The sequence below is a fragment of the Nelumbo lutea genome, chromosome 1 (assembly GCF_056320005.1).
Source record: "Nelumbo lutea isolate HS-2025 chromosome 1, American lotus-T2T, whole genome shotgun sequence".
Classification (NCBI taxonomy): domain Eukaryota; kingdom Viridiplantae; phylum Streptophyta; class Magnoliopsida; order Proteales; family Nelumbonaceae; genus Nelumbo; species Nelumbo lutea.
The window spans coordinates 182466844-182490675 of NC_142684.1; the positions used below are offsets into that span (position 1 = coordinate 182466844).

General features: G+C 38.6%; 1 protein-coding gene across 2 annotated transcripts in view; it reads left to right on the forward strand.

The window, feature by feature from the left end:
* The first annotated feature begins 1299 nt into the window (after nucleotides 1–1299).
* Nucleotides 1300–23832, forward strand: part of LOC148879661 (histone H3-like centromeric protein CENH3) — a 29917-nt gene continuing 7384 nt past the window's right edge. The window contains exons 1-6 of one of the 2 annotated variants that reach the window (XM_088961265.1): nucleotides 1300–1527; nucleotides 1641–1675; nucleotides 1768–1816; nucleotides 1940–2067; nucleotides 6204–6278; nucleotides 20554–20629. In XM_088961265.1, the coding sequence (XP_088817391.1) occupies nucleotides 1458–1527; nucleotides 1641–1675; nucleotides 1768–1816; nucleotides 1940–2067; nucleotides 6204–6278; nucleotides 20554–20629 (433 nt within the window). In that variant the 5' untranslated portion in view covers nucleotides 1300–1457. The remainder of the gene's footprint in view (nucleotides 1528–1640; nucleotides 1676–1767; nucleotides 1817–1939; nucleotides 2068–6203; nucleotides 6279–20553; nucleotides 20630–23832) is intronic. The other variant, XM_088961264.1, reaches the window with a different exon arrangement.

The following is a 23832-nucleotide window of genomic DNA, read 5'->3' on the forward strand; positions in this document are numbered from 1 at the left end:
ATAGAAATACTCTTAAGGAATATTGCCAAACAGGGCCTTAGTTTTACATGTATATTGTGATTCTAATTGGGATGGTTGTCCCACTAGTCAACAATCAACTATAGCAGCTAATCCAATGTTTCATATGGCTCAAGAAACTTTTCACTGATTTGGAACTCCAACACGCAGCCCATGCAACTTTTCTATCGGAGACAACAAAACTGCATTACACATATTAGCTAATCCAATGTTTCATGAATGAAAGAAACATATTCAAATCGATTGCCATTTTGTCCGAGATCATCTACTTGCTAAACAAATCGTCACTGCTTACATTCTTTCGACTGACAAGCCAATCTCTTGGATGAGACGGATTGCAACTTTTGTACTCCAAGTTGGGCATTCTACCCCATGCTCTACCTTGAGGTGAGTCTTAGACAAGAAAATATCATGCGTTATTTAAGTTAGGCTGTTACACAAAAAAGCCAAAAATATTACTGCACAAACATAAATACATCCTACTTATCAAATGAACGCATAAAAATTTTTCAAGGTAGACTTAGAGGTATAAATCGGGCTGTGTCACTCCGACATGAATTTGAATCGGCCTGGTATGATGGTCCGTGGGCTGTGCTAGGTTCAATATTATTGTATGGGCCGTGCTGAGCCTGGGGTTTTTGATTCACGGCCTGTGATCTGTATGGACCGGCCCGGCCTAGCCTATGACACTGCCCATATATATGATTTATATATAATATTATATAAATTATAATTATATAATAATATATAATATATAATATATTAATAAAAAATAATTATTTTCAATTTTATTATACTAATTTATTTAATTATTATATATATGAACAATTGTATACATCAAAATTCATATAAAATTAAAATTTTAAGTTTTTCTTTTTCATTTTTTAAATAAATAATTTTGGCCTGATCTACAACCCGGCCTGCCCCACGGACCAGTCCGGCCCGCCCGTTTTACACCTCTAGGTAGACGTAGACTCGGTTGACAATGGGTTGCATCTGATGACTTCGATGTGTCATTTTTTTATTGGAAACGAAGTTCGACTCTAAACGTGGACGATGCGGTGTGGATAACTTCGTGTCTTTCTCGATCTATTAATCAATGAGTTCAACCCGAGAAGAAGGTTTCGATTTATCTGCTCTATTCAAAATTTTAATAACAATGAAGGGTGGAAAAGTCATTAACGGTCGAAAAGGTAAAAAATTTCAAGGTATGCTTAAGTCAATTTTTAATTTCCAACACTGCGTGTCCGTATTTAATTGGTAGATAGTAAGGGGGTGCTGTGACCGTGGCAGATGTGAATTATCTACTCACTACTCAGTACTCGTTGGAATCATCCGAAATCAAGCGGGAAATGATTTATCTGAGTTCAGTTTGAAATCATCTGAATCAACTCCGTCTTTCGCTCTCGCTCTTTATCTCGCTTTTCATTATATTTATAATGGCGAGGACCAAACATCTAGCTAGTAAGAAAGTACGGCGGTCGCCACGGCAATCCCGGCCATCTTCTGGTTGAGTTTCTATCTCTCTGTGTTTATGGTTATTTTTCTTCTCCAAAATATTCCGTTTCCTACATGAAACCCTAATTCATTGGATTTTGTTCCTCTCAAACTTTAAATCGCAGCTGCAGCAGTTAGCCCGGCATCGCCGGCAAGTTCGGTACATTTCTATCTGGTTTTACTGTCCGTATTTTTCTTCTCATCTCAGAGAAGTGGTTTGTGATTTTGAACTCGTTGGGGGAAAAAGTACAGGCACCCGCGGAAGATGCCCGAAAGCAAGGAGCTGATACATCACCGGAAAGTGAGTTCTCGTAGCATCTTTTAGCATGTGTGTACTGTTTCCAACTTTATTTTTCTTTCCAGTTGATATTTCTTTTGAATTGTACTGTCGTGTCTTATTTTCTTTTTACAACTTATGATTCAGGCTCGACAAGGCAGCAGCAGCAGCGCAAGCCCCATCGATATAGGCCAGGGACTGTGGCACTCCGGGAGATTCGACATTATCAGAAGACTTGGACGCTTCTGATACCGGCTGCTCCTTTCATTAGAGCTGTGAGTTATTTCGTCCGACTTAGCTTTAGTTGTTCGGGACGCTTGATACAGCATAGGGGTTGCTAAGGATCAGTTTGGAAGGAGTACAAATACAAATATGTAGAGTGTAAATACATACAGAATAATACAAAAAAGAAAGGTTTGCACTCTACATATTTGTATTTGTACTCCTTCCAAACTGAGCCTAATGAAAAGTTCATATCGGTTCAGTCTGTTATGTCTTTACAAGTTATAGGATACAGTAGAACCACTAAAACTGTTTGTACAACGATATGGGACGTGCTAGTATCTCATGAACTTTGAGGATATTCTATAGAGTCTGCATATCATTCATAGGGACTTCGTATTTTTTCCGTCTTCAATTTTGGAGAACTTGATTCCTACTTGTTCTAGGGACTTTTTGTACTCTTTAATATTTGGAAGACAGTTTTCAATCTGGTGTTGAGCTTGTCCACAGTCAACATGACTGCTCTAAATTCTGTCAGTGCAAAAAGAATGATAATGTTTTTCATTCGATCAGAATTTATAGATACATGACAATTTGCTTATGCCAGCTCTAAGTGATTCAACAAATAGAGTAACCGCCTAACCAACTAAATCCCACGTGGAGAATTGTTTCTCCCAATATACATACGTGGAAAATTGCTTCTTCTAATACCCCCCTTCAAGTTGGAGCGTGGGAAACAATGCCTAACTTGGAGTAAAGACTGTGTAGTCTGTCTCGACCTAGAGCTTTGGAGCTTTGGTGAAGGCATTGGCAGGCTGTTGAGCGGTTGGAACGTGAGCTGTAATGATCCTTTTAACTTGGTCACGGATAAAGTGACAATCAATTTCGATGTGCTCTGTCCTCTCATGGAATACCGTGTTTTCTGCAATGTGTAAAGCAGCTTTATTATCACAAAAGAGTTGCATGGGTTCAGAATGTTGAAGGCCCAAGTCTTGAGAAAAGTTTCATCAACCATATAAGTTTACTTGTGGCTGTAGCCATAGATTGAAATTCTGCTTCAGTTGATGAACAAGCCACTGTGGCTTGTGTCTTGGTTTTCCAAGAGAGGAGAGTGCCCCAGAGTAGTGAAATATCCTGTGGTGGAACGCCAGCTAGTGGGGCATCTAGCCCAATATGAGTCACAGTAGGCTTTTAAGACCAAACCACATTTGGAAGAGATTAAGATGCCTTGTTTTTGAGATGCTTTAAGGCAGCGAAGGGCATGCATGACTGCATCTAAGTGAGATTGACAAGGATTGCTCATAAATTGGCTTAAAACATGTACCGAGTATGTCAATTCGGGCCTGGTGATGGTAAGATAAACCAGCTGACCTACTAATCTTCTGTACTGATCTGGGTGGGCTACAAGAGGAAATATCAGCGTCAGTGAGTATTTCAATTCAAGCATACCAGCATCAGTGAGTATGTCAAGTGTATATTTACGTTGACAAAGAAATATCCCAGCTGCTATCCTAGAAATTTCAATGCCGAGGAAATATATAGGTGCTTGAGGTCCTTTATAGGAAAACAAAAGCTGAGATAATCTTTGAGAGCTGAAACACTGCATATATCATCGCCGGCAATGATATGGTCATCAACATAAGCTAGGACTGAAAGTAAATTGCTCGATTGATTGAAAGTGAACAATGTGTTGTCGGTTGAGGATTGAATGAAACCTTTGCTTTTAAGAGCATGTGATAGAGTATCAAACCAATTCTGAGAAGCCTGTTTGAGGCCATAAATGGACTTATTAAGGTGATAGACCCTTTTATCGCCAGGGGTTAGTAAACCCGGTAGAGGAAGCATGTAGACTTCTTCTTGCAAGGCACCATGCAAGAAAGCATTATTAACATCCATTTGGTGAAGCTCCTAATTTTGAGCTGCAGCAAGAGCAAGTAGGCATCGCACTGTGACGAGTTTGGCAACGTGGGCATATGTTTCATTGTAATCAATTCATTCCAATTGGGTGTAGCCTTTGACAGCAAGCTAAGCTTTAAACCTTTCAATGGAACCATCTAGGTTGAGCTTTGTCTTATACACCCATTTGCAGCCTATTGGGTGTTTTCCTGGAGGGAGATATGTAAGAGTCCATGTGTTGGTTGCTTCAAGAGCTGAAAGTTCAGTTGTCATGGCTTGTTGCCAGCATTGATGTTTATTGGCTTGAACAAATGAAGTGGGCTCAATGGGAATGTTAGCTGTAGCTGAATGGGCTTGAGTGTTGTGATGAGAAATGGGATACCTGGTTTGGGAATTAGATAATGTAGGACAGTTATAATCAGCCAAGTGAGATGGAGGCTTGTGGGTGCGGGTGGGTCGAGATGGGCTTGGTTGTGTAAGATCAATGGATGTGGGCTGATTCAGTTCATGACTGTGTTGGCTGATGGGCATACCTGTATCGATTCCAATGTTGGACTGTTGGCGAGTGGAGTCAAGAACAGAGGAAGTGGGGGCCTACTGATTTGATGCTTCTGGTGTATCATGAACTTCCAGGAGTAGTAGTGGGATGACTGGCCCATGATCTTGGTGAATGTGAGAAATAAGAATTTCAGACCCTAACATAGACTTGTTCGGGATTGCCTCGAGGGGCGTGGTATAAAGGCGACTCATAGAATCAAGAATGAAATATGTTTTACATCACATTAGCTACTTGAAGCTATGCAATTAAGGAGAAAAAGAGATTGTGGGTTTTACATGCTTGAAAATGCTTTATATGTTTGCTTTTATTTTTAAATTTTCATTTGAATACGCTTTACATGTTATGTTTATGTATTTTAATTTTAGATAATAGATTTTTTTAAAACATTTATTTTTAAAAATTTAAGTTTGTATTTTTATTAACATTATGTTTAATATTTTTTGAATTTTTGCATTTTTTTTAAAATTTTTGGCTTTTTTTTTGAATTTTCTGACATTTTTTAGCTTTTGTTTTTGTAATTTTGTGCCTTACTTAAAAAGGCATGCACCTCGCCTTGCGCCTCAGGCCCAAATTGGCCCTTGCACTTTTATTTGCACCTTGCGCTTTTAAAACACTGCATCTGGACCAAGCAAATAACTATAGAAGAATTTCACACACACACACACACATAAAAAAAATCCATGGCTGTTAGCTTTTGTAACCTGTAATCCTCTCCTACATGGATGATGGAATGATAAAGATACCAACATATTCACTTCCAAATTGTGTGTATACCATTAGAGTAAAGGATTCTTTAGCATTTGACCATTAATCACACATAGATACTTGATTGATTGCATCTTGGACTGATGCAAGGTAAAAAAAACTAGGGAAATCCATGTTTGAACACATAAATAGGAGTTGATCATTCATAAAGAAAGAAATATTACCCATTGCAGAAAGTCGTTGCACTCAGACTTGAATATGCTTTCTCATGCTTGTCAGCTTAAGGTTTCATCATTGCACCAAGCAATGGCTCATAATGTAATTTGATTTCCATGATTCCTTCTTTTTCTTTAACTTTTTTATATCCCCATAAACAAATGCTCGCACAGAATTATATGATTTCGGGATTTCTCCACCTTTATCATTGCATTTGTACAGTTGTACTTGCCATACATTGTAGTGTGGCTTTGAAAAAATCTCCATATTTTCATCACATTCCTTGCCATTAAAAAACATCTCCAAGGTCTATAAATGCGGTAGAATAGAATTTTCAAAAGGTTATAAAATCTTATAAGCATGTATGTAAAAAATGGTCTTTTAAGTCTTATATTAATATGAAAGAAGGGAAAGAAAATGACTTTTAAATATCTAGTGATCTGGCGAATCCAATCTTTGATCAATATATGAGGCTACTAATGTTAGGTTAACAATGGCACATGATGTATTGAGGTGTAAGTTTCATATGCTCCTAATGAAATGCAAAATAATATTTGAGTTAGTTAGTTTTTTTTTTTTTTTTTTTTTTTTCTGTTTGATTTTCTTGTGGTAAAATTTTACATTTTTTTTTATCTATGTCCATAAATATATTTTGAAGTACATATAGTGGTATTGTTACAAATTTAAGTTTGTTCTAGGTGTACTTTTTTGTGATATTCTGCTTTCTATTATGACATGACTTTTCATGCATTTACACTTGGTGGTATCAAGTTATGTACTATTTGGTGCCAATGATAATTTTTGTTGTTTTAGGTGAAGGAGATTAGTAACTTTTATTCCCCCCAAGTAACTCGTTGGACGGCTGAAGCATTGGTAGCTCTTCAAGAGGTATTAAAACTATGGATACTTCTGAGATTTTTTTAGTGGTTCTGCATGGGGTTGGATTCCTTAGAGCTTGCATTTGCATAGATATCCCTTCTCTATCTTCATTGCATCTGTTTTTCTTGCATTCCTTCCCATTTGTCTCTATGTAGTTTGTGAGGTTTTTTATTGCTATCATTGTGGTTTGCACCTTTGAAATTCCATTTCTAGCTGATTGTAGTAGTATTATTGAGTGAAAATGTCATGTTAAGTATTTTATCTCTATAATTATGGGCAAAGACTTGTTAGCATTTTAAGTAAGTGTTACATTTAATGGTTTTTGATATTAAGTGAGCTTTATTATAAATTCTTTTTTCTTTTCTCTATTTTGTGTATTATGGAGTTCAAGAAGACAAAAATACAACTGTTGAAGCTGACTATTTTGCTAGAATTAATTGTAACTTATCCATTCTAATCATGCATGTCTTATTAATCCATTAATTGTCTTTGAGATGATATCTGGTGTCAGCATTACTTGTTTCATTGGAAGATCATGGTTTCTTTAGTCTTTTTTTTCTACCATTTATTTGGGTCCAAACTGTTACAAGAACATAAGGACAACATGCTACAATATTTCAAAACCCAAGCCTGGTGAGCCAATTAGACTGGATGATCCAGGAAGCAGGCCTTTAGACTCAGCAAACTGATCACCATCGCAATATACACTAAATGGATTTAAATTGCAGAACTGCTCAATTTTGTCATCCTGGAGGGTTAATCTGCTTGATTGGAACTATATATGTTAATTACTTTTAGATCAACTGGCAAAACCAGTTTGATCCTGGTCACTCTACTTGTCTGGCCAGCTTGGACCACCCTGCTAAACTGGCTGGGTTGCCCTTGTTTTACAACTCTATGTTCTTTGTTTGCAGTCTAAATGTGATATTGTACATGTTAGTAATTTGAAACTTTAACTTTCTTAAAGACTAAAAATTGTCTTCAAGAAAAAACCTCAGACAAATATCCTGTGATGATGGCTTCAAGGGACATGTATGTATTTTCATATCAAAAGAGAATCATAGTTGCCATTTCATTGGTTATGAGCACATCAGAACTGAGACCCTGTGGCTTGTCAACACAGTGAACAATGTGATAATTTTAGACTTTGATTTACCTTTTAGGTCTCACATGGAGATGCCAATTATAATTTGATAATGGCCAAGACAGCTTTTAAGGCTTTAGTATATTTTCCTCCAGTTTTTGTTTTTTGTTTTGCTTTGTTTTTTTTTTTTTTTTTTTTTTTTATTATAATATACTCTTTTGCTCTTTATGAATGAAAAAGACAAAATTAAAAGGAAAGGAATTTATGTGTTGCAGGTTTTTAGTATCTACAACTGGTATAAATAAGCGGTGGTTAGTTTTGTTAGTCGTCGGTCTGAAATAACCTCCTTTGTGCCACAGCTAATAATAGCTAAATGCGACTAACAACTATTAAGATACCTTTTGAACTTTGATCTACCAATTACAAAGTAATTAATATGTTAAGCTCAGTGATGATTGCACCAATCATTCTTACTACAAGATGTTTTTTTTCCTTGTCCAGTCAGGTATTTTCTCTTGTGATGCATGTCTACTTCCAAGGCCCCAAGTTGTTGTTTGGGAACCATCCTAAAACTAACCTTGAGTCACCTTCTATCAACAAGTTGTAGTAATTTAGATATCTTCCCGACTACAATCCTTGGAGCGATGCTAGTAGTTCAGTCCTTGTTGAGTCACCGACATAAATTGGTCCTAGATATAAGGCTAATATGTGTCTATTGCAATTTCTAGAGACTCTCCTAAGTCCTAATGGCTGCTTGAGACCCCAGGGTTTCCCATGTGACACCCATATGATTTTAGATTAATATAATTGGGAGGAGGCGGTGATAATGTCCTTGAACCAATTAACCAAGTTTCTTGTTGTAGAAGAATTTGCAATGTTTGCCCACTTCTTATTATGTCATCAATTAAAAAAAAAAGCCAAGATGTCTAGGGATTTCAACAAACAAGCTGTAATCATTCATGGAGAGAGAGAGACAAGAGAGAGAAAGAGAAGAGAAGAGAGAAGAGAGAAGAGAGGAAAGAGGAGAAGAGGAGGATGTGATTGAGAGACACAAAAAACCTCTCTGGCGGCCGCCAATTTAGTTATTTATATTAACTTAATATAAAGGAATGGGAGATTACAAGTATGCCCCTGGTGGCACTCCCTAGCAACAAGCTAATTAGAAAGAAAGAAACTAATTGGCCGACAGCTCACTAACGGCAACTGTAAAATAACAATTAAATATTCCTCACAACACTCCCCCTCAAGTTGGGCTGAATATGTCTATAATGCCCAGCTTGTCACATAACTCATTGTGCCGCGAGTATGGAAGTCCTTTTGTGAGGACATTAGCAAGTTGTTCCTTGGAGTTGACGTAAGGGATGCAAATTTCCCTTTTTTCCAATTTTTCCCTTATGTAGTGTTTGTCCACCTCAATGCGCTTGGTCCTCTCATGTAGGACAGGGTTGCTGGCGATGTTTATGGCTGCCTTGTTGTCACAGTAAAGAGACATAGGATTATGAACAACAACTCCACGCTCCCCTAGAAGATTTTTTAGCCAAAGGACTTCAGCCACCCCATGTGCCATAGCTCTATATTTAGCTTCAGCACTTGACCTTGCTACCACACTTTGTTTCTTGCTTTCCAGGTTACTAGGTTTCCTCCCACAAATGTGCAATACCTACCTGTGGACTTTCTATCATCCACAACACTTGCCCAATCAGCATCTGTAAAGACTTCCACCTTTAGGTGATTATGTTTATTGAATAGTAGATCTGTTTTGGGATGCTTTTTTAAGTATCTAAGAACTCTCTCTACTGCCTCCATGTGTGGTTTCTTAGGAGAGTGCATGAATTGGCTTAGAACTCCAACTGAATAGGCAATGTTTGGATGGGTCGTGGACAAATAAATCAACTTTCCCATTAACCTTTGGAACTGTTTCACATCTTCCAGAGGTTCACCATCACAGTCACCCAACTTGTGATCAATATCCATGGGAGTATCTGTTGGCCTTGCGCCTAATTTGCCTATGTCTTGTAATAGATCAAGGGTGTATTTCCTTTGAGAAATGAAGATACCCCTTTTTGAGCGGGCAACTTCAATTCCAAGGAAATACTCAGGGGACCTAAATCTTTCACTTCAAATATAGATGCACTGAATTGTTTCAGCTTCTGTATTTCTGAACTCCAATTTCTTGTAATGATGATATCATCCACATACACTATCAATACAACAATTTGTTCCTGACATCTCTTTTTACCAGATGGTTTTACAATGGCTTTTTACCAAGATTGTTGGGAGGTGATAAAAGATGATCTTTGTGAGGTTTTTAATGAGTTCACATAGAAGCATATAGTTAGTTGAGGCATTAATTCCACATTCTTGGCCCTAGTTCCAAAGAAATCTGATGCTCTCCACCCTAAAGATTTTAGGCCAATTAGTTTGGTGACTAGTATTTATAAAATCCTAGCCACGGTCTTGTCTTTAAGGATTAAAGAAATCCTCCCCTCCATTATTAGTCAGGCTCAAGGGGCTTTCATCCAAGGGTGTCAGATAATTGATCAGATTATGATTGCCAATGAATGTGTGGAAGAGATGAAGAGGTCCAAGCAGAGAGGCTTTGTTTGTAAGCTTGATCTGGAGAAAGCCTATGATTTGGTGGACTGGTAGTTCCTACTAGAGGTTTTGAGGAAGTGTGGGTTTGGGGAAAGATGGTGTAGTTGGATGACTGGTTGTGTTAGCTCTTGTCACTATTCCATCCTAGTAAACGGGGTGGTGAGGGATTTTTTTCCAGCTAGTAGGGGAATCAGACAAGGGGACCCACTTTCACCCTTCCTCTTTACCTTGGTAGCTGATGTGTTTAGTCGAATTATCACTAGGGCTGATAGGGAAAATGTGATAAGGGGTTGGAGAGTAGGCACAAACCGAATTCCAGTCACTCACCTTCAGTTTGCAGATGACTTGGTGATCTTCTGTAAGGGAGGTTTCGGTGAGAAGGTGGAAAATTTGAAAGAATTGATTACAGTTTTTGAAGGAGTCTCTAATTTGAAAATCAATCTAGGAAAAAGCTGCATAGCCGAAGTAAATTTAGTTTTTGAGGAGGTTGAGGCGATTGCAGGCTGTCTTGAGTGCTCCATTTCCTCTTGGCCTTTGTCTTACTTGGGGCTTCTGTTGGGAGCAAACCCTTGGGAGAGTAGGTTCTGGACCCTAGTCTTGGAGAAGTTAGAAAAGAGACTAGTTGTTTGGAAGAAAAAATATATCTCTTTGGGTGGGAGGATCGGTTTGATAAAAGCTACCCTCATGAATCTACCTATCTATTATCTCCCTGTCTTTAGGAGACTGTCTAGGGAAGCGAAGAAGTTGGAAAATTTGATGAGAGATTTTCTGTGGGAACCGGGAGAAGGTAAAAAAGGCCATTTAATTAAGTGGGTGGTTGTGGGTAGAAGCAAAGAGGTGGGAGGATTAGGGCTCGAGAATGTGCTTAAAAAGAAAGCTCTGTTATGGAAGTAGTTGTAGAGATGGCCTTTGGAGTGGGATAGACTCTGGCACGAAGTAGTGAAGAGTATTCATGTATGTTTAGAGAGTGATTGGGATGCTGGTGCGTCAAGGAGGGCTAACCTAGCCACACCTTGGAAAGCAATTCACAAAGTTCTTCCGCAATTCCTTAGCTGTGTTAGGTATGACGTTTGTTTAGGTAATTCTATTTGGTTTTGGGAGGACATTTGGGTTGGAGATCTCTCTTTGAAAGACCTTTTTCCTTCATTGTACTCTGTTTCCTTGTATAAAAATGAGGTGATTTCAAAATTCCTTCCGTCGAATTTATCCTTACCAACTTTGTCTTGGGATTTTGGTTTCCATAGAGGATTAAGGGATGAGGAAATTCCCGCCCTTTGTATTTCACCAAATTGGTGCATTCTTTGCAGATCTCATGGTGAGGATTGTAATCATCTATTTTTATCTTGTAGTGTCACTACAGAGCTCTGGGCTTGGCTTCTATCTTTGTTTGGGTCTAGTTGGGATATGCCAACAGAAGTAAGCACAAACTTTAACCCTTCTTTCTTCCCTTGGCCCCATAAAAGAGGAAGGAAAATGTGGAGATGCTCACGAGTAGCATTGTTATGGACAGTATGGGAAGAAAGGAATGCCAAAATCTTCCAAGGAAGAAGCAGTCAAACCTTAAAGGACTGCATTTTGTCCAGGTCTTTACATTGGTTAAAGACTCTAGAATTATTTAACCATTTTACTTTTACTGATTGTTGGAAGGATTGGAAGTTGGTAGCAAGCTGTCCCTCCTACAAGGGAAGGGCAATGACTAGCTGGGTCCCCCCTCCTCTTGGTTCTTTGAAGCTGAATTTTGATGGGAGTAGCCAGGGTAACCCAGGTCCCTCTGGGATGGGAGATGTACTGAGGAATGAGGCTGGAGAGGTTGTCTTAATCTACTATGGCCCTTTAGGAGTTGGGAACTCTATCCGAGCAGAACTGCTAGCTGCAATACAAGGAATACTTCTTGCAAAAGAAGTGGGCGTGGAGCAATGGGTTGGGAGATCAGCTAATCCGGAGGATGTCACTTGGGGCTAAAAAAATGAGTTAAAGAAATTCAAATGACTAACAAGAAATATGCCTATAACAGTACAATGGGTTGGGAGATCAGCTAATGCTTTTGCTGATGTCTTGGCAAAACAAGGGATAAATAGGGAAACATTGTTCTGGGCACAATTGTAACTATTGTAACTATTGTTTTAATTTCAACATTCATGTTTTCTCTATTGTAGTTTGTGTATTTGCTGTTTGGAGAGGCGCAAGGAGCAGCCTCTAAGGGAATCTTCTTGTATATATTCATTATTTTAATGGAACTAATGTTATTTATCAAAAAAAAAAAAATAGTGTGTGATCAAACTGACATTGTTTGAAGCCTACCTGCTGAATTGCCATGTGAAACTTACTGAACCAAGCTCTGGGAGATTGTTTTAAACCATAAAGAGACTTTCTCAGCTTGCACACCTTATTTTCACTTCCCTTGGCACAAAATCCATGGGGTTGAACCATGTATACTTCCTCCTCTAGGTCACCATTTAAAAAAGCATTCTTTATGTCCAGTTGATGCAATTTCCAATCAAGGTTAGCAGATAATGACAGGAGGACCCTAATTGACTTCATCTTAGGCACATAACCCATACACTTGAGTGTACCATTTGGCTACTAATCTTGCTTTGTACCTTTCAACTGCTCCGTTTGCCTTATGTTTAACTGTAAACACCCACTTACACCCACTGGATCTTTCCCCCTTGGAAGATCCACCAATTCCCAATGTTTGATTTTTATGGAGGGCATTAATTTCCTCCTTCATAGCATCTGTCTATTTAGGGCATTTTAAGGCTTCTGCAACATTTCTGGGAATAGAGATGCAATCAACTGCTGCAGATAGAAAGGCTCGGTATGAGGGGGAAATGTGATCATAGGAGACATATTGGGTAGTGGGGTGTTTGGTAGTGTATAACCTGACTCCCTTTCTTTGAGCAATAGGAATGTCAAGGTTATCCACAACAGGAGTAGGGGTATCAATAGGTGCAATAGGGTTTGAACTTACCTCCTAGGAGTCTAACAGTGTCGGTTGCTCAATGTTTTGCTGCTCCACATCTTTATCACATTGCTGATCTCTACGGCGTGTACGTTGGAAGACACGAAAGGGAGTAAGGTTCAGAATGGAAGGAAGAGAGACTTGGTGGACCTGAACTTGCTTCTCCTCTTCCACACTACTACTCTCCCCCTGAGGAGAAGTAGGGAAGAATGGTTCAGATTCAAAGGACACATCCATAGACACAAAAAACTTATGAATAACGGGATCAAAGCACCGATACCCTTTTTGACAGGATGGATACCCCAGAAAGATACAAGGAATGGACCGAGAGTCTAACTTACCTCGAGGCGGAGACAAATCATGGACAAAGTCACGACAACCAAAAACTCTCATGAGAATGGAAAATAAAGGGGACTGAGGCAACAATAACTGATGACGGGCCATGTAGTTCAGCACTCTGGAGGGCATGTGATTGATGGCATAAGCAACTGCAAGTATAGCATCCATCAGAAACCTTTTTGGAACATTCATGTGTAACATCATCCTGTGTGCTACCTCAAGGAGGTGATTGTTTTTTCTTTCTGCAACACCATTTTGTTGTGGTGTTCTTGCGCATGAGCTCCTATAAATATATCCGTGGGAGGCAAAGAACTCATTGAGTTCACCATGGAAATATTCTTTTGCATTGTCTGATTGGAAGATCTGTATTTCAATATGGAATTGCGTAAACACCATCCTCTGGAAGTCTTTCACAATCTTTGGAACTTCGTCTCTACTACACATAGGGAATACCCATGTATAGCAAGAGAAGACATCGATCAATGTAGTAAAGTACTTATATCCGCCCTCAGAGATTATAGTAGTAGGCCTCCATACATCATAATACACAACATGAAAAGGAAAACTTGATCTTTTATTATTCGAGTGAAAAGTTGTTCTACATTGTTTGCTTAACTGACACATTTGACATTGGAACTCGAGCACTAAACATGACTTAAATAAGACTGGAAACAAAGACTTTACTATTTCAAAAGAAACATGACCTAACCGACTATGCCACAAAAATATTTGACTCTTTATTTGATTGACTATATGACTCTGAGGATGACACCGAGAGACCAACTTTGTTTTCGAGAATGTAGAGACCATCCACTAGGCTCCCTCTACCAATCGTCCTCCCAGAAGTTAGATCCTGAAAGCAAATTTATAGGAAGTTGAGGGACACGCAATACACAATTCAGGTTAAGGCCATGGGTAAGAGATATTGATCCTTGGCCTGCAATGGTGGAGAATGATCCATCTGCAAGCCTCACTTTATCCCTTCCTGACAAAAGGCTATAAGTCTAAAACAAGTTCGACTTACTGGTCATGTGGTTAGAGGCTCCTGAGTCAATGATCCAAGGAGAACCAATGGTAGTACTGACATGGAGTGCAGAAGCCGCATTACCTAATGTAGATGCAAATGAAGTAGGAGTACCAGTGACTAGACTATCCATCTGTTGCAAAGCCCTACCATATGACTCCAAGTGGTCTCTGAAGGAATTCATGATATCTTCCTTGGGGTTAGAATTAGTAAGGTGGTCCCGGGTAGTACCGACAACTTGAGTATCTTGAGTTGCCACATGTGCTGCATTATGTGCTGTGTTTGTCTTCTTCTGACCTTGCCCTTTACCCTGTTCTTGGTTCTTCACTGCCCACTTGGGATTCCCGTGAATGTCCCAACATGTGTCACGTGTATGTCGTGAGCGTTGATAGTGGGTACAAAACAACTTGTCTTTATCATCAGCCTTCTTGGTGTCGCTTTTCTTCCCCATGTTGTTATTACTCATTGCAGCCAATGCAACTTGTTGCTCCCCCTCGGTTATAACCATCACACTCCGCCTACTTTCTTTAGATTGAATAAGGGCATATTTCTCGTGAACCGACGACAACTCTTTACTTCCTAAGATTTGAACTCTCAAGGGTTCATAGGCAGGGTTTAGTCCCAACAAGAAGGCAAATACACGCTGTTGAGAAACCAGCTTTTTGTAGGCCTTAGCATCATCATTATGTTTCCATTCTATAGCCTGGTAATGATCTAATTCTTTCCATACGGAATTAAGGGCTGAATAATAGGCAAACAAACTACAATTTCCCTGTTTACAGGTTGAGGATTAAGATTGCAACTGGTAAATCTTGGCATAATGCCTTTGCTCAGAATAGGTGGTTTTGGCCTGTTCCCAAACCTCACTAGCAGTGTCTGCCCACATAAAGTTCTTCTTCACATTAGGTTCCATGGCTGCAAGGAGCCAAGACATCACCATACTATTTTCTTGGTCCCACCTATCATGTTCAACTGTCTCACTCTTGGGTTCTTTCACCCTTCCATTTATGTAACCAGCTTTTCCCCTTGCTGTTACATAAAGTTTTGCACTTTTAGCCCACTCCAGGTAGTTTAGGCCATCTAAAGGGGTAATGGGCATGGGAAACATCATGTTTTCACTTCCCATACCAGGTGTGCTACGGGTTGGTGTAACCCCCGATGAAGTTGAATCATAGTTTGCTATAGAGTATTGCTGAATCAGACCAAATCCCACACAACTACACAACAGCCACAATCAGAATACCAAACCCCAAGAAATTTACTTCTGGAATGTGGAAAAAAACAAAACTACTGAAATCAACTCAGTGATGGTTCAACCATTAAAACAACCCAGTAATCAGTCCATCACCAGCTGTTAGAATAGTATACTAGCAGTTCGACTACATCACATGCAATCTAACAGTCCAACATCTAAACGAAGGTATAAAACAAAAAAAGTAAGGCCTTCACACCACTGGCCATAGAAAAACACAAGAACACATACCCTGTCCAGCACCTATACGAAGGTGCCAACCCAAAAATTAACTTCACAACATCGAACAGATGAGGAAGGGAGTCTTTACTGCATCACCCTTCTTCTGCTAGGGTTTCCTTGATGTTACGACCAAGGAAGAAACCAAAGGAAAAGCCACAAGTGGTTTGCTAGGGTTTCTCTGTCTTCCACATCCAAGAAATCAAAGAAGAAAGAGGACTAAGTAGGTTCAGATGGGAGAAACAGATTTTTAAGCTGTTAAGTGAGGTCCTTGAATATGTTTTATTCTTTAACATGCCCCTTCACACGAAAGCCCATTGGGCTTGAAGCGTGAACAAGCACAGGCCCACCCATACCTTGTGCTGAAACTTAATTAATTATAATGGGGGTAACGAGAATCGAACACCAGACCACTTTGATCAAACTAGCTCTGGTACCATGTAATCATTCATGGAGAGAGAGAGAGAGAGAGAGAAGAGAAGAGAAGAGAAGAGAAGAGAGGAAAGAGGAGAAGAGGAAGATGTGATTGAGAGACACAAAAAACCTCTCTGGCGGCCGCCAATTTAGTTATTTATATTTACTTGATATAAAGGAATGGGAGATTACAAGTATGCCTGTTATGGTCCCATAGAATAGGATCTCGTCACGGGTCGGTCCACGGGGAAAACCTCCTGTTTTCCCTTGTTCTTCCCTTTTCTTGAGGAACTTATCTTGGCGTCTTAATGGTGATTTGTTCAAGAGATCACCAAACTCTCCTCTGTTCTCTTTCTTGACTGAAATTTTTGATGATCTTATTCAATATTCTCAGCTCCTTAAATAAGAGATTACAAGAGATAAGAGTCCTACTTTTAGGAAGACTCCTTGCTAATTAGGAAGACTCCCTACTAATATATCCTACTGAACTAATAAGATAAGGTAAGACTCCCTTAATCTATCCTACTAAACTGATAAGATAAGATAAGACTCCCTACTAATCCATACTACTGAACTAATAAGATAAGAACACTGAATAGATAAGACTCTTACTAATCCCTACTACTGAAAGCAGATAAGCCAAGAATACTGAATATATAAGATAGGATGAGAACACTAAATTGCTGCTGCTGAGAACACTAAATTACTGTTGCTGCTGCACTAAATTACTGCTGCTGCTGCTGTCGGCGTCCACATCATTACTCCCCTCCTGGACTATGAGCTTGTCCTCAAGCTCGAATTCAGGATGGGTGTCTTGAAACATAGTCAAAGGAATCCCATATAGGTGGAATGATTTTGCCCTCCTGGATCGGGTTCCAATGAAGAGGGTTCATCCTCAGACAACTGTAGTGAGATACCAAGGTTTGACCATGCGTAGCTGCATTCTTTGTCGCGGGCAACTGCAGGCTTAAGGTACTTCTGAGATGTCTTGAACTGTAGAGTACAAAGATTGTGAACGCCAGGTTGGTGCCACTGAACTGCATCATCTGGATCTTCTTCTATTGCCTGTTTTAGTGTGTACAGAGCTCGCTCTTCCACTTTCGTCAAATCATTATGTCCAGTTTCAAACGTTGCTGCAATTTCATGCTGAGCCTTGTGAACCATGGCAAGTCCTGCCCATGCTATCTAAAGCTCAATTGTTGCAGAGTCCCCTTCTCTGAGTATTGAAGCCATTTCATTCGCAGCCCATGAAAGTTGTTCAGTGGGATCTTGAGACCTTTCTGCATCCTTGATACGATGAAGCGCAACAGCACATCGAGTTGACATGCAATGAGGCTCCATCTTTGCTGCCTTCTCCAAGCACTTTCCAACACTTCTATGATCACCAGCCAAATAGTATGCATTAGCAAGATTCACCCAGATATGTGCAGCCCTAGGATTTGATCTGACTGCAGCTAACAAACACTCTTTTGCAACATTTGCAGCCGCAACATGAGGCATACAAGCTCCTTCACCAGCGATGACGACCTTGGAGTAGTTGCTCTTATTCTTCTTTGAACTCTCGTCGATGAAATCCTCGGCGACACCTGATTCCTGCTTAATTGGAACATTCTGGGTGTTGCTAACCTGCGCTAAGGAAACGACCTGCTGCTCGCCGGATGATTCTGCCATGTCTGGCCGGCGGCCGGTTGTGGTTGCAGCCCCTTTTGGGTTCCTTTCCTTGCTGGAAAAGTACAACTCCATCAAGCACCTTAATTCTCGGACATCGTCCTTGATCTTGCGCATCCCCTTGCTGTTTTCCACGAGTTTGTTCTCCAGATCATGAACCCTAGACGTCAATTGCTCAAATTCACCCATGATGCTTTGCTTGGGGAAAACCTCCTGTTTTCCCTTGTTCCTCCCTTTTCTTGAGGAACCTATCTTGGCGCCTTAATGGTGATTTGCTCAAGAGATCACCAAACTCTCCTCTGCTCTCTTTCTTGACTGAAATTTTTGATGATCTTATTCAATATTCTCAGCTCCTTAAATAGAAGATTACAAGAGATAAGAGTCCTACTTTTAGGAAGACTCCCTACTAATCTATCATACTGAACTGATAAGATAAGATAAGATAAGATAAGACTCCCTTAATCTATCCTACTGAACTGATAAGATAAGATAAGACTCCCTACTAACCCATACTACTGAACTGATAAGATAACAACACTGAATAGATAAGACTCTTACTAGTCCCTACTACTGAAAGCAGATAGGGCAAGAATACTGTATAGATAAGATAGGATGAGAACACTAAATTGCTGCTGCTGAGAACACTAAATTACTGCTGCTGCTGCTGCTGCCGGCGTCCACATCAATGCCCCTGGTGGCACTCCTTAATAACAAGCTAATAAGAAAGAAAGAAACTAACTGGCTGACAGCTCACTAACAGCAACTGTAAAATAACAATTAAATAATCCTCACAACACAAGCCACATTAATGCTTGTGTTTTCAATCAATGCTTCCTCGATCTGATTTGTTTCTTTGAATATCTTTGCATTCCTTTCTTCAAATTGTCTAAAAGATACCTGTCCTTGTACATCTCCACAATATCTTCCCTCTCTTCTTAGCGGGGAGAAAAAAGAGTTAAACAAGAGATTTAAAGAGGGGATCACTTGCACTCAAATAGAGAAAAGAAATACTCCATAATAGCAAAGACAAAAGGGGAATAGACTAGTCGATGGGAGGTACTTTTGCTACTTGCTTTACAATGAAGAAAAATGTGTGGTAGCAAATGCCAAAGAGGAATAGGAAAAACTACCTATAGGGTCAAGAATCCAAACTACACTATCAACTCTAGAGGTGTCAGAAAATACTATCTAGGAATTGAAGTCAATTGCAACCAATAGTTTCATGCTCCTTTAAGCCTATCCACAAACTCAAAACCCAAGGCTACTGGAAGGAGAAAAGGAGGCACAATGAGAAACTGGTTTAAATCTATTGAGTAGTTCAATAGAGGTTAGGGGAATTATCTATTAGCGGTTGATTCTCCCTACTAAAGGTCTCGAAAATCTGCTTTTGTTTCTTCCCACACATCATACCTAATGAATTGGAGGAAAGTCATAAGCTAACTCAAAATAGCTTTGCAAGGAGAGTCCAAGGAGGAGCAAAGGAGGTGCAGTGTATGCCAGTTCCAATGTGTGCCTTCCCCCACCCCCATATCTCTCTCTTTCTCTCTTTGGTTGCAGATGGGTGCCACCTCTGGTAGTTGTTAATTCTCAGGTTTCCTCCCTTGGCCAAAAGAAGAGGAAAGATCATGTGGATAGCTACGGGAGTGGCTATCTTATGGTTTTTATGGGAAGTAAGGAACAATAGAGTGTTCAAGGGACAACATAAATTGGTGAATAATCTAATTGAAGGAATTCAATTGAAGATTATCCATTGGATTAAGACTATGGAGATCTTCAATGATGGGGGTACCTTCTAGTTACAAGAGGATCAGAATGAACTTTGATGGAAGGTCTTATTGGTAACCCTGGCCCCTTGGGTATAAGGGGAGTATTTAGAGATGATGGGGGAGTGATTATGGTACTTTACTCTGGCCCCATTGGGATAACTGTTTCGTTTAAAGCTAGCATGGCAACTGAACCTGAATCAAATTGAGATGGAGGGTGACTCTTTATTGGTAGTGACCTAGCGGCTTGGATGGTAAACAAAAGGGATGGTCTGTGGGCATTCAGGCAGGTAACAAGGGAAATAAGGAGGTTAGAAGGTGAGGTTGAGGCTACTTTCAAGTAGGTTAATGGGTCAGCAAATGCTTTGGCAGACACCTTAGCAAAGCAAGGGGTGACTAGGGAGCAACTATTTTGGGCCAACTTGTACTCTTAGCCATTATGTGGGTTTGGCTTGGACTGTGAGCTTGTAATACTACTAATTTTCCTAAATAATTCAAGTTTCTAGTTATTTATCAAAAAAAAAAAAAAAAAGAGGAGAGTCCAAGGAGGATTTAGCAGCTAAACCAGTATGCCATCCTTACCTTGAAACCAATGGATGCTTTTAATCACCATGTGCCATAGTTTGTTTGAATCTACTGTGAAACAACATAACTAGTTACCTAACAAAGAAACATTCGTAGAGTTAGGCTCCCTAATCCCAATCCCCCTTCCTTCTTCCTTTTGTAGTAACTATTCCAATTAATCAAGTAGCACTTCTAGAATGCCATACTCTCAAAGGTACTTTTGGTAGCATTACATTAAGTCCTAATCATCTACAATCTCCTTGGTTCTATCTATTAGATAACTTTTGCATTGGTATTATTAATTAGATCTTAGATATTGGTGAAAATATTCCAACTTATTATGAATCTTCACATATTTATATTGGGCTTATTATAGTGATTGGTGACCTATTTTTTGTAGGCAGCTGAAGATTACTTGGTTCATTTGTTTGAAGATGCAATGCTTTGTGCAATTCATGCAAAGCGTGTTACATTGAGTAAGTTAAGAGTTCATTAGCTAGGGTTCTCTTCCAATATTTTCCTGAATTCTTTTTTTGGGTGCTTTTAAGTGGGGCTGCCATTATATTTTGCTTAGATGCTAGGTGACTTAGCTGAATCTGAAGATATACCTCAAATTTAAATTGCACATGATATGCACCTTACATTTTTTATATTTTTAAAAATTATTAGTTAATATTTTAATTTACATTAATGAGTAATAACAACATATTAATTATTTATAAAAAATACAAATATTGTTTACAAAATATTGAAGAATATAATATTAAATTGAATCTATCAAATCCACTAATCTACATTTATTTCAAAAAATGATTTTTTATTTCGAATTATTTTTAGAAATAAAAATATTAACAATGGAATAATTATTTAGTAATTAAAAATTATGAATTTGTATAGATATGTATCTTAGAAATTTTAACAAATTTGATATACTTTAAGTTAATATTATATTTTTGTGAATTATTAATTGGTATTTTAATTTACATTTGAGAATTTAATATTTAGTTGATTTTTTGTTAATGTTAAAAAGTTAAAATAGTAAAATAAAAAAATAACTGATATAATAATTAAAATATAATATGCACATCTGTTTGGTGTCTTGGACTCTTGATTGATGCATTATAAATAAAATTATATGATATCTAGGCATCCCAATATATTAATTGTAATATATTTTTCATATACACTAATACACCATTGAAATACACACTTCCTATGTATTTATATACAATTTGTGACTATTTTGGTCTTAAATTTGGTGTTATTAATGTATTTGTGGAATTTGTATGTGTTTCCAAAGCGTATCCATATCTGTATCCATATCTGTATCCATATTCGAATTCTCCGCTACGATACCCGATACTGATACTTTAATCCTTGGTGTAGAAAAGGGTGCAAATAAATTATGTAAATATGTATTAGCTAAATTTCCAATATTACATATGAAACATTTGTTACCGATAAAAAACAAACACATTTGTATCATGTAAGGTAATCTATGTGGTGAATTGTCTAGGCAACTAGTGCAGGTTGGCTGGGCCTTACGACCACACAAACATGGTTGAAATGCTTAAAATAAAGGAGAAAATAGCAAAAATAGAGGAGAATCAAGGAGGATGCGCAGGTTTTAGGAGTCAACCAAATACGAAGTTACAAACCAAATCTGTCAAAGGAGAGACTGGTTTTCTCACTGAGGGTGATAGAAAGTTTTCTTTTTCTTCCTTTTAAACTGGCAGATCCTTTCTTAGTAACAGTTCCAATTCATTTGCTAGATATGAATGGCCATGGGAGATCTTTGTGAGGCTTACTGGTTTAGTTTCCTAATCATAGACTGGATATTCTATCCAATTCAAAATTCACAAATGTTTCTTTCCATTTTGGATCAAGTTCTTCGGATAGTTCTTTGCACTGAGTTCTATCTTGGAATGGGTTTCTGATTTCATCCTCTAATCCATAATTGTCATCATCATGGGATGGATTCTCTACATACACTACATCCATGTTTGGTCAAAGTTTCAACTGTCTCCTTAATGCAACTATTTATTCTTGAGCATAAATGTCTCTTGGATCCATGGGTGCTGCACCTCATCCTTATGTTCGTCTTGCTGTTGTGTGGCAAATAGAGTAACAAAGCAGTCCCCAAAGCATTGTTATTGATTATTTCAGGTGGGGCCTTAGGAGTTAGGACCGCAAGAATGTGGCTGTAATTCTCAGAATAAAAAAAAAATAGCAGAAATAAAGGAGAATCGAGGACCACAAAATATGGCTAGAGTTTCAGCCAAATACTTGACAAATTTTTCGAAAAAGCTGATTATCTCCAGCTCTTAGGAGCAATAGAACATCCTTACACCAAAAGAAAACCATATTAACTTTAAATCTCATTCCTCTATTCTAATAAGATCTGTAGACTTAGAATTTCTAACAGAATTGGACTGAATTGGTCTTTAATGATAACATGATTGTTAGTCTGTAACCTGACATTTCAAGTAAATCCAAAGACAAAAAATGACCATACATGGACACCCCCAAAAAGAAAGAACTAAAACAAAAAAGATGATTATAATCTTTCACTTCATGCAGCCTGTGTTGCTAAGAAATCTAGGGCTATTTTGATATCAATTTGATGGAACATGAATGTATCTTTGATAGGACTGATCATTATGTATCTTTGACAAGACTGATATGTATATACATAGGCACATATATATGGAATGAATTATACTAATTTGTAAATGGAACCTCTGATCTGCGTTGCATTGCAAAATTAGAACTGTTGACCTGTTTGGTGCTGCAAAATTAATTACGGAGAACTAAACTTGTCCAGAACTAAACGGATAGAAATGCTGTGATTGAGGAGTGCGAAAGCACTACCCTTAAGTTGGTTTTGCCCCATTGGAAATAGTTTTGTGCGAAGTGACTACAGGGGATCTGCTCCCATGGTTCAATGATCAATCATCTCTCTATGCTTGCATTCCTATAAAAGGACTGCTGTTTACAGCTAAGAAGCACTTGGCTCGCCAGAAGACTAAAAGAAAACCAAAAGCAGAAGAAGACCTACAAACGCAAAGGAAAGGCTCACCTATAAAGGAAAATGTCTATCTGTTATGGAGAAATGTAGGGCAATAAAAGAGGAAAACATCACATGTTCAGAAAAAGTTGGAAATGGAAGTGGCTTGGCCCTTAACTCACAACATGTTTCTCTTACAAAGAAAGTACAAATAAGTGAAAACAAACAATAGAATGTGCCATATGTGCGTGTATACCACACCCCATGTTGACTCGGGTTGGTTTGATTTGGCACACGTGTGAAAAACACCCCAAACCCAATTGCCTTATATTCATACTTTTCTTCTTCTCTTGCATCCTCAAATCCCCAAGGCAAGCTTCCACTTACATACTTGTTGAGGTTTTTGGGCAGATTTGTGTAGATTTAGTAGTTGTTTTTGTTTATTTATTGTTTAGATCGGAAGTGGGGACTGCAACACTCTTGTTGGGTCCCTTTTTAGTGGTTCTTTTGAGTTATATATGCAGTTTTATGTGTTAGCCACCCTATAAGGGCATATCAGTCATTGTACCCTTTTTTAATTAAAAGTATAAAGACTAGTGAGGAGGGTGGCCAAAACTGATTGCTCTCTTTTTCTTTCTCAATTTCTTCTTCTTCTTCTTCAAGAAACATCTA